The 12,071-nt window shown below is 39.6% G+C and overlaps 1 protein-coding gene across 1 annotated transcript in view; it reads right to left on the bottom strand.

The window, feature by feature from the left end:
- Ube2d1 (ubiquitin conjugating enzyme E2 D1) overlaps positions 1-9,406 on the bottom strand; it is a 40,254-nt gene extending 30,848 nt beyond the window's left edge. Inside the window, exons 1-2 of the mRNA XM_048813890.1 lie at positions 9,299-9,406; positions 7-283 (exon numbers count right to left, since the gene is read on the bottom strand). Coding sequence (XP_048669847.1) covers positions 7-283; positions 9,299-9,406 — 385 coding nt within the window. The remainder of the gene's footprint in view (positions 1-6; positions 284-9,298) is intronic.
- Positions 9,407-12,071: the final 2,665 nt, after the last annotated feature.

Here is a 12,071-nt window from a genome sequence, read left to right as displayed (position 1 = left end):
GCTCGCCGTTCGCTGGCTCGCTCCGGGAGCCGGTGCCTGATCCGTGTGCGCCCGAGCGCGAGTGTGCGCGAGTGTGCGGGCGGGGACGCCGGCGAGACTCTTTTGTTTCCGCTTTTGCTTCTGGGAAGGAGCCTGCGCCCTCCCCACCGCGCCCCGCCCCGCCTGGCACACTGGGAAGTGTAGTTCCAGCCGTCTTGGCCGCCAGGACCAGGACGCTGTCGGGTTGCTCACTGGTGACCTCAACCAGGCAGCCTGGGGTTTCAGCTGCCTGGAGTTGGTATCTCTGTTTGATTTAGAGTAAATTACTGAAGCTGGGTTTCCGCATCTGTATGATGGGATAACAAATGAACTCCTAACGCATTTACAAGATTTTCTAAATTTTCAGAGTTAATCATTCCTTATCCAATACATTTTACAGCTCATCTTGTTATTTTTATCTTTATAGAGTCCACTGACTCTTCTGAAATATATGAACTACCTCAATTTCTCACCCTCCACACATGCGCTGACTCATACCTATTATGATTCTTACTTACCTCCTTAGTTCTTATTTCGGAGGGAAAAAAAGTGCCTTCCCTGTCTAGGGCAAATCTTGCATTGTCTAACCCTCCTTAAAACTCAGAATTCTGAGCCTCGCTCTCATAAGTAGCTTTTTTCCTTAAGTTGACAATACCTGCCAAGTAGTCTAGCAAGTCCTTCCATTTCCATGAACATGGGGTACACTTTGAAACGTGGCTTCTTACTTTCAGCACCAGCAAAATCAGTTTTCACTGAGGACACCGTTGAGTTTCTTATTACTAAATTCAACTCACTCTTTATCCTGAGCATGTTTTTGAATGATTTGGCTGGCTATCCTTTTGATTTTCAAAATGCTCATCTTCTCCCCTTTTACTTTCCACTAGCTCCTTTTCCCAAATATGGGAGATCTTGTACTATCCCTGAACTGGGAGGCAACCTAGCAAGGTCTTAGAAGTAAGGGCCTTGTAGATGAACCATGCACATATTTCTGCTTCTCTAGGCACATCCATCCACCTCCTTTTTCCAATTACCTCTAGCTTCTCTCATATGACTTGGGCTTGTGCAACCCTTACTCTGCTTAGTGATGATGCTCTTTAGCAACTGCTCCTGTTGCTAAATGGCCAAACCTTTTTGTACTCCCTGATTCATCTTCTCAAAGGGAAGAACCTGAATGATGCAACTCAACTTTCTATTCCAGGCTATAAATTGTCAGCTAGTGATGAGTTAGGTGTCCACTGATGGTCTTAACAGTGGGGAAAGTTTGATTGTGTGTATGTGTGTGTGTGTATGCTGGGGCTGGAATTCAGGGCCTCTTGCCTGGTAGGCACAGGCTCTAACACTGAGCTACATCGGCAGTCCCAGTGTGGAAAGTATGGAAGTACTTTGGACAAAGGGGCTTCTGGAAAACACTAACAAGGTCCTGTCAACTGTACAGAGGTATATTTAGGCTAACTCAAAGCACCATTTTTAGAAAGCAATTGCTCCATGCTCTACCTTTCTAAAAGCAAGCATGAGATTATTCCTGTAAATAAAGTATGGGACATCACCTTTGGGGAGTTGCATTCCTATGCAAATAGCATTTGATATCATGTTAGATGTGAGGCCATGTTCACTGTTACCACTATGGTAAGATTTCAGGTGCCAGGCAACTCAGGAAAAAACCTCCAGAGTCATTCTGTGAACAATCCTGATCATTACTGTATGAACAACAAAAAAGCACACTCAAGCAGAAGCTATGTGTAGGGCAATTTTGTTCAAAAGGCATTGAGGGCCCAGGACCCTGGCATCAATTTCTCCCTCAAAAGACTCACTGCCAAAAACACTCAATTGCTTGAAAAACTTTATTGTATCATGCCTCAGTGTAGTGCAATTTATTTCCAAATGTCTCCTTCCATCTTTTGATCACACACTACAATTAATAGCATGTGCATATGCACATCCATTCACTCTGCAAAGGATGACCTCCTTCCATTTACCTGGCAAACTTCTTAAACTTCTTCTAGACCCAATACAAATGATACATATTCTAAGAGATTATTTTCTATCTATTCACTAAAGTGGATTTTTAAATATTTATATTATTCTTTTAATTCCAGAAGCAAGATATACTTTAGGGATATCACTTAGTCATGACTGGTTGTCTCATTAGAATATGAATTCTAAGGACACATGGAAAATGTCTTACTTTTTTTTTAGTAATGTAAAATTTACATACCATGAAACGCCCACATCTAAGTGTACAGCTTGATGGGTTTTGACAAATGAATATACTTGTGTGATAATTGAGATCTAGAACAATTCTATCACCACAGAAAATTCCCTCATGACCCCTTCTAGTCACTCTCCATCTTGGTAGGAAATTAAAGCTCTGGTTGCTATCACCATAGACTTATTTTCACCTGTTCTTTTTTTATGTTTTTAGTGAGAAGGAAAAATTATTTTTTTAAGCCAACAAATTTTGGGGGTGATTTGTTACACAGCAAAACTGACTGAAATAGTATATAATGAAATGCATGTTTTGAAATAGGGATCTAATTAATTTTAAATACTCTTCTTAAATTGTCAGAAGGCCAATCCCCAAATCTTTGCCATAATTACCATCAGTTCTTTTTGTTGTTATTTTGCATTACTGGGGATTGAACACAGGGCCTCTTACATGCTAGGTAAGCTCTACCACTGAGCTATATTCCCAGTCTTTTCACTTTTAAAAAATTTTGAGAAAAGGTCTTGCTAAACTACCCAGGCTGGCCCCAAACTTGTGATTCTTCTGCCTTAGCCTCCAAAGTAGTTGGGATCATAGGCAGGAACCATTGTGCAGGGCTTTGTCTGCTTTTGAATGTCATATAAATGGAAGAATAAAATACATACTCTTTTATATTTCAATTTTTAACATAATATTTTTTCTTCCATTTTGTTGCATGTAGTAATAGTTTGTTTGTTCATAACTGCTTAGTATTATTTCCTGTTATGAATATACTCTGTTTTTTCTTCTTTCTCAGGATAATGAACACTTGGGTTGTTTCCAGTTGGGTTTATTATAATTAAAGTTGTTATGAATATTCCTGCATATTTCTTTTTTAATGAACATATTTTATAGTTTTTTAGGATAAATTGTTAGGATTGAAATTGCTGAATTACAAGATAGTATATGTATAATATCATAAGCAATTATCAAATAGTTTTTCAAAGTGGTCATACAATTTTAAAGTCTCAACAGCACTATGTGATTTTTTTTTTTTTTTTTAATATTTATTTTTTAGTTTTCAGCAGACACAACATCTTTATTCGTATGTGGTGCTGAGGATCGAACCTGGGCCGCCTGCATGCCAGGAGAGCGCGCTACCACTTGAGCCACATCCCCAGCCCCACTATGTGATTGTTTATTCTACCTTCTCATCAATACTTGGTGTCCATAACTTAATTTTGGCCATTTTCTTGAATTTTAAGGTATCATTATGGTTTTAATTTGCATTTCCCTGATGATGAATAATGTCAACCACATTTTCACCTGCCTTTCAGTTATTTCTATACCTTCTTTTCTCCTATGCCTTTCATCTATCTTTTGAGTGATTTAATTTACTCTTCTTTCTCTAACTTCTTAAGGTTAAAAGATACAATCACTTTAAACTTTTCTCCTTCTCTCATAAAAAACTTTGAAGCTATTTTTATGTACTGTATTTGCAAATTTTTATATTTTTGCACTTTCCTTTGGTTTTAAGTATTTTCTACTTATGAATATGCTTTCTCTTTTTATTCTCCCATCACACTATATATGTCATTTAGAAATGTAATGTTTTGGGCTGGGGATGTGGCTCAAGTGGTAGCGCGCTCACCTGGCATGCGTGCGGCCCGGGTTCGATCCTCAGCACCACATACAAACAAAGATGTTGTGTCCGCCAAATACTAAAAAATAAATATTAAAATTCTCTCCCTCTCTCTCCCTCTTAAAAAAACAACAACAAAAAAAAAAACAACTCTTTAGTTAAGGTGAATCCTTTCTTCTCCCTCTTCCCACACCCTGTCTCCATATGGGTGCAGGGCAGAGAGTGTGACATTCTTCTGGAGGCAACTCAACACAAGTCAATATTCCAAAGAGCTGGTGTTTAGGAAACAAAATGAGAGAGAGAGAGAAAGAGAGAGAGGTCTCCACCACGCTAAAGATTTGTATCCTGCTAAAAATATAGGTGTCACCTTAAGTAATTTTCAAATTACAGTATGCAAACCTGAATGCATATTATAATCAACCAGAGAGTTTTAAAGAAAGACCAATATCCAGGCCTCAAGGAAATCTTGTTAAACAGACTACCTCGCAGACTCTGGCAAGATTTTTTTAAGTAGAAGTTCTTTAATTCAGTGGTTCTCAAGTGTGAACATGTTCTTAAGTAGAAAACATGGCTCAGAGTGTCTGATACAATAGGTCTGGAGTAGGGCCTAAGGAAATATGTTTCTAACAATTTTCCAGGTAATACTGATGCTGCTGGTTCTGGAACTACACTTTGAGTACTGCTTCTCTGGACTTTTGCAATTGAAAATGTGGTCTATGGGTACCCAACATCAGCATGCTCTGAGGACTTGTTAGAAATAGAGAATTTCAGGCCTGACTGCCGACACACTGCATCCAATCCTGAAGCTTACTTAGTAAGATCCCCAAGTGATTCAGATGACCATTGGAGTTCAAGAAGCACTATGCAAGAAGCCTCTGATACACAAGGGACTGCTAAAGATGCAGATTTCCTTTAAAGGATTTAATTTAATAAGTCTAGGGTAAAGATCTGGAGTCTATATTTTTTACCTTCCCTGGAAAGTCTGAGGGAAGGGTCAGAGAACAACATTTTTGAGAATCTCTACCTTGGGCAAATGTGTCTAAGCATCAATATGTGTAAGCATCAATTTCCTCACCTATAATAAAGCAATGAATATTGTATTTGCTTCAACTGAATGGAACTAAAATATTTGTACCCTTCCAACTCAACTTGTACCGAAGAACTATAATTTGTACCCCCCCAAAAAAAAGGAAAAAGAAAGAAGAATGATTTTTCTGTTCTTTATAAATAATAAGAAACCTAAAAAGAAATCTTACAAGGTTATTTTTGTCTTTCCCAGGATAAATTTACCTCCCAAAAAGGATACGTAGCACTTTAAAAAAATCTACTTTGGAATAAAAAATTTTTAAACATCTATTTTGGCATCTTAAAATAATAGTTTGTGCTTGGAGATTACATTAAACTTTTCAAAACATTTCACACATATTTTTGAAACATGCATATACATATGCAACATATAGTAGTTCAAATTTTTACTTAGTCTTTCACTCTCTCAGGGCATGGTTTCAAAACATTGTTCGCAGTAAACTTCATAATTAACTCAAAAATATTAGTTAATGCCTACTATAAACCAGGCATTGAAAGTACATTATAAAGAAACCAGATAAGATCTCCTCTCTCAAACAGTACATGAAATCACCTGAGATGGGCAAGGGGAATTCAAGGCTTTTTAAAACTGCTGTTTTCTGGGAATCAGCCTACAGCATTAATAAACAATCCTTATCCCTAGGATTACCTCTGTTGGGGGCATTACATTGTGCTAGGTGGTAAGAGATATGCAAAAGAAGATTAGACTTGCTCCTACTTTCCATAAACTTCGAATCTATAGAGGAAAAAATCTCAAAAAACATTAAAATAAATAAGTAGCATTCCTTCATAAATTCATTTGACAACAATAAATTTGCCAAATTAAATAAGTAGTACCCAAGATAAGGACTAAGTTTGGTTTTTTTAAAAAAGGGAGTCATCATAAGGGAAACCTTTGTAGAGATAATAAAACTTGATGGAGAGAAGCATTTGGATAAACAAAGGAATAGATGAGATATTTTCTATCATAAGAAAATGAGCATGGAAATGAGTATGAAATGTTGCACACAGAGGCCAAGGTTCCTGGTGGACAATAGTAAGGAAATACAGGTAGCCAAGTCCAATGGTTGGGATCAGATGGTGAAGGACATTGACAAGAATATAAAATTGAGTCTAAATGCAACAAGAGGAGGAGGTTTTTGATTGGGAGAGTGATATATTATGATAGTGATGTATTAAATGGGAAATAGTCTAGTGGAGGGACATAGGATGACTATATAAGGACAGAATGGAGACAGGGAAACAAATTCAGTTGCTACTGCACTATTCAGGGGTCAAGATAAGAGCCTATCTAAAGATGATAGTACTAGAAGCCCAAAGAAGATTCTTCTGGAAAAAGAAATAATGAAACTTGGCTACCATTAGATATAGAATATAGAATATATACAATTAGATATAGAAGTTGATAAGTAGAAGAGTAAATTTGAACTCTAAATTTATGGGATAAAGTGACGGGGATAAACATGCCAACATTGATGATTTTTTGGAAAGGGGATGGCAAATTGAGTTTAAGACATATATGATTTAAACTCATCAAGGGTTTGGAATCTAAGTGGAATTTCCTTGATGGTAAGTAGAGATATGAGACTGAAAATTACAGATTTGAGAGCAATCCTGTAAGAGAATGGATTTTAAAATTATAAGATATAAAGGGCAGCCAGATGGAGTGGTGCCCACCTGTAATCCCAGCATCCTGGGAAGCTGAGCCTGGAAGATAGCAAGTACAAGGCCAATCTCAGCAATTTAGCCAGACCCTATCTCAAAATAAACAAGGAATGTTGGGTGCAGGGCAGGCTGAACAGATGTTGACTGCAAGATAGCCCATGCACTCAAACCCCCCTCTATCTGGTCCTTTATCACCTGTTTGCCTCAAGTCTGAACATTCAACCCTGCTCAAGGCTGAACACTTAACGCCCCCTTGGGCCAACAAGGCAGCTTGCAGACCCAGAGGCCCTATTAGATTTGGGCTATAAAAACTCCCTCCTGCCAGGCCCCCCTCTCTCTCCCTCTCTCTCTTGCTCTTTCTCTCTTGCTCTTTCCCTCTTGCTCTCTCTCTCTCTTGCTCTTTATCTTTCTTACGCGCGCTCTCTGTCTCTCTCTTGCTCTTGCTCTCTCCCTGTTCATCTCTTCTCTTTTCTCTCTTTCCTTCTTTCTTTTCTCTTTGTTGCACTGCTGCAATAAAGATCTTTTGGTTGCTCCGAGTGTTGTGGTCACTTTCCTTTCAAGGAGGGCTGAGGATGTGGCTCAAGCGGTAACTGGAGCTCTCCTGGCATGCGCAGGGCACTGGGTTCAATCCTCAGCACCACATAAAAATAAAATAAAGATGTTGTGTCCACCGAAAACTAAAAAAAAAAAAAATATTAAAAAACTCTCTCTCTCTCTCTCTCAAAATAAAGAAAGAAAGAAAGAAAAAGGGATGGAGGTGTAGCTCCATGTAAAATATCCCTGAGTTCAATCCCCGGTAGCACAAGAAAAAAAAAGAAAACAAATTTCTGACCACCTTGGGGTTTGAATCCTCAGGCCTTGGTATAATCACTCTTTTTCTTGAGGCCAGCTCTGTCGTTTTTATCTTAAATGTTGCTATCTCTGTATTTTCATTTTTCCAAATAAGGAAAGAAATACTGTATCTCAGAATTCTCAAACTCCAACAATTTAATGTAGGAGTTCCCCACTCTGGCTGCTTATCAGAATAGCAAGGTAGTTGCATTTTAGAAGTAATTCCTGGCGGCTGCTCATCCATAAACTTGGGGGGGGGGCAGCATGAAGGGAGCCCCACCAAGCATTGGTTTGCTGGGGCCTGACTTACCCTCCCTCAGAACTCCAGAATACAGAGTGGTTGCTGGATTGTGATGGGGAAAAAAAAAAAAAAAGAGTAGTCTAGAGGAAAAAACAAAACGAAGATTGACAAATTTGGAAACATCTGTGGAAAGAATCTCTGACCAAGTGGAAGAAGCGAAATAAAGATCAAGCAAGTTATGTCAATCAAAACACATCTGATAAAGTGACAGTGGGGCAGTTTATGAAGACTGTGGAGGAACTGACATATTGAACCAGAAATTTCAGAGACTAAAATGAAAGAAAAGGTCTGGTAAAAAGATTCAGGCACTCCTGGCTGAGTTTGACACAGTGGAGCAAGACATGGGCCAGGAATCCAGTGCAGTAGTTGTCAACCTAGCCCTGGCCAAGTGAGGCCGGCAGAGTGGCCATGTGCTGAAAACACCACTGTCAGCTCTGCCCTCTCTGGTACAGAAGTTATCTGATTTCTCCACCCAATGTCAGTTTTGCTTCTCCTCCACCTATTCTCTAGGAAGAAGAGTTTGACTTTGCAAATGGATGAGGCTCTCTTTTGTATTCTCTTAGTGCCTCTTTGTTATGACTGTTGTTGTTTTGTTGAAAAAGCAGTGTCAGATTGGATTTATTTGTCTAAACAAAGGCTTCCCCACCCCACCCACCCAAGGGGATTGTTGAGGGTTTCAATCTAGTACTTCCTGCATGCTAGGAAAATGCCCTACCACTGACACACAACCCCAGCCCTCTGTGCCTCTTTGAGACTATGCTGTCTAGTAGATTCCCTTGACTGAAGTGTGCCCCCTGAGTGTTCCCAGGTCTTCTCACATATGGGTGCATTCTTTGGATAGCTGAGAATTCTTAATTGTCTTAAGGCAGTTCTGAGTTTATCGACCACCCAGGTCGTCAGATACAACAGGACCTTTTCCCTTTGTGATTCCAAAGTCCCATAACAGTAAAACTAGAATCAACAGGAGTCCAGGCAGGAGAGTTGGGAACAGCTCAGAACTGGTGTTCCCCATACAAGTGTCTTTTGTTGGGTCTTATTTTCTGAACAGCTGTCTAGGTGGTTGGCTCACAAATTCCATCCTTACCTCTCATACTAGAAATTCTGTCCAGCTACAGGCCAGAAGATTTCAGGCGGAACATTCTTAGGTAGGGCCCATGATGGATAGGCACTTTCTTGTCCCTTGCTTACCTCTGTAGGGTTAGAATCCAGCATCAGGTTAGTCTCTTTTTGAAACTAGGTCATAACTCTGGATTGGGGAAGGAATAGAGCAGAGAACTTCAAGAAAGATAGAGCCAATTATATACTTCTCAGGAATGACATGTGCTCTTTTTTGAGGGTATTTCTGTAATGTGTACCCTATATTTCTTTCAAGACTGATCCTGTCCATTTTATAGTCCATTTTGGTTTTTTTCATTGATAATTAAGACCAGTTTTGAGCACCAAATAGGAAGCAGAAGAATGTTGAAACATTTGTTGTTCAGTTTTTTTTTTTTGGATTGATGAGATATGAGGAGGAAAACTCCTCGGTGGTTCCAGTCATAATTTATTTTAAGAAAGTTCTGAGCAGCCTTGCGTGGCTAGAATGCTTCTCAAACAGGGGAACTGTGTTGCCCCATTCTTCCCCCACAGTGCCAGTGAAAGGCTCCCGATGGCACTCTGAGGCATTGAGGGATTTCACCATGATCCCAGAAAGTTAGGCCTGGGATTGTAGGAACTGGAACAAGGTGGTGGAGAAGGTGAACAAATGGATGAGGCTCCAGGCTCAGCCTCTTTCACCAGCTGCTGTAATTGGAGCAGTTCAATACATACCTCTTTTCTAAACTATCTGAATGGACGTAGGGACTTGGTTAAGTTTCCTCATCTAAAAATTGGCTTAGCAGCTTACAGCTTGTATGATCAGAGGAAGTAAGTAATTAATAGTTTTCTCTATAGTGCAGAGAACGTGGTACTTGTTTAGAAAAATGTTGCTATTGTGCCTGAATTCCATATTAAAGTTTATTAGGAGAATGGCTTCTAATACTTGAAAAACAGGTTTGGAAAGCACTGATTTGGCCCACAGTCCTTGTTAAAAGGATTTTTTTGTTTTCTTTTGCAATTCCATTAACAATTTTATCCACTGGCTAAAATCTTGTGACTCTCTACGAGTATTTTCAGAAATTTAGTCCTTTCCATCTTTGATAATGAATTTTAATTTTAGGTTAAATATTCTGGATAGAAACTTTCAATCTCATCCCTGCCTTACTCTATCACTCTGAGAATTTTTCTCTGGATTACAATCGTACACTGCCATCTAATAGTCTTCAAAGCAATAAATGAGTACCCTGCCCTGTTAATTCTTTTTTTTTTTTTTGTGATGCTAGGGATTGAATCCAGGTCCTGTGCATGCAAGGCAAGCACTCTACCAACTGAGCAATATACCCAGCCCTGCACTGTTAATTCTTTAAGTAATCCAGAAAAATATATTGCAATATGCTAAGAAAGAGGAATGTTTGAAATATCACTCCCCAGTTTAAATAGTAATAAACATGTTAATGCTATAAATGTTGTTCAACAAGTCTACATGATACAGTGCTTTAACAAACAAACTTATTTCCAAGTGCCCTGAGTCATAGTTGGTTGTAGTTTTGTTACCGCTGTTGGCCGGTGACGAGTCCTTGCTTCCCCAATGTTGAAGAATAACACCAGAGAGCACACCGAGGCAAGGTCAGAGTAGAAATTAGAAGTATATTAAAGGACAGCAGAAAAGACTTCTCCCGGAGGAAGAAGGGGACCCAAGAGGTGGAATCCGTGGAAGTGCAGTTGTCTCCCCTTTTTATAGTTTTGGTGATGGAATGTAGGTAGGAAGGCCCGAGGGATGGGACACAGGTGGGCCAAACAAGTAATCTGGGCAGGAAGGACTTCATTAACACTTCCTTGGGATGGGCTATCTCCAAATCTGTTGGGGGCTGTTTCCTGGGTTCCATTAACATTTCTTTGGGATGGACTTTGGCCTGGGGCCTTTCCGGGACTTCATTAACATTCCATGAGTTGTCCTGCGTGGTGGAAATTCCAAAATCCAGTCCACTTAGGAGGCCTTTCATGAAAAGGCAGAACAGCGATTATTTCTTACTGCCAAAGGAATAAGACGTATGTTCCTAATTCTTTTCTTTACTTCCTTCTGCTTTCAAAATTTGCCTCCCCAATATCTTCCTTTTCTTCCCATTTCCTTCTTCTTCCCTCTCCATCCTCTGCTATTAAGACTACAAAAGGCATTTTGCTCAAGCCTAAGGATAATATAGCATTTAGGCTTTTAAAACCCACACTTTCAGCCTTCAAAATAAAGAAAATTCTGACATATGCTGAAATGTGAGATGAAACGTGAGGACATTATGCTATGTCAAAGAGGCCAGTGACTAATGCTATAGGACTCCACTTACACAAAGTATCAGATTCATAGACACAGAAAGAAGAAGGGTGATTTTCAGCGGGGGGGTAGGTGAGGCATGGAGATTTGTTAAATGGATACAGAGTTTCAGTTTTGCCAGATGAAAAAGTTTTGGAGATTGCATAAAAATGTGAATAGAATTACCACTACTGAGCTGTAAATGGTAAAGATGATAAATTTTATATTATGTGGTTTTCACCATTTTTAAAACAACACATCTTATTTAAACTTTTTTTGGGGGGTACTGGGAATTGAACTCGGGGGTCCTTAACCACTGAGCCACATCCCCAGCCCTTTTTTATATTTTATTTAGAGACAGAGTCTCACCGAGTTGCAAGTGCCTCGCTAATTTGCTGAGGCTGGCTTTGAACTCAGGATTCTCCTACTTCAGCTTCCTGAGTCACTGGAATTACAGGAATGCGCCACCACATCCGGCAAACGCCTTATTTAAAAAACAAATGTTTAAGAGGATGTAGAAAAACAGGATCCTGGTTGGAATGTAAAATAGCACATCATATTAGAAAAACACTTGTGTCATTTCTTAAACAGCTCACCGAAGCTAGCTGAGTGGGGTGGCACAGTCATGTAATCCCACTGACTCAGAGGGCTAAGGCAGGAGGATTACATGCTTGAGGATAACCTAGGCAATATATCAAGACCTTACCTCAAAATATTTTAAAAAGTGGAGTAGGCCTGTAATCGCTGGCTAGGGAGGCTGAGGCAGGAGGATCGCGAGTTCAAAGCCAGCCTCAGTAACGGTGAGGTGCTAAGCAACTCAGTGAGACCCTGCCTTTAAATAAAATACAAAATAGGGCTGGGGATGTGGCTCAGTGTGGTTGAGCATCCCAGAGTTCAATCCCCAGTACTACCTCCGCAAAATAGTGGAGATTAACTGCAAAGGGACACAAAGCAACTTTGCGGG

The sequence above is a fragment of the Marmota marmota genome, unplaced genomic scaffold (assembly GCF_001458135.2).
Source record: "Marmota marmota marmota unplaced genomic scaffold, marMar, whole genome shotgun sequence".
In the NCBI taxonomy this organism is placed as follows: domain Eukaryota; kingdom Metazoa; phylum Chordata; class Mammalia; order Rodentia; family Sciuridae; genus Marmota; species Marmota marmota.
The sequence above is the reverse complement of the archived record's forward strand: the minus strand, read 5'-3'. Positions and strand labels throughout refer to the sequence as shown.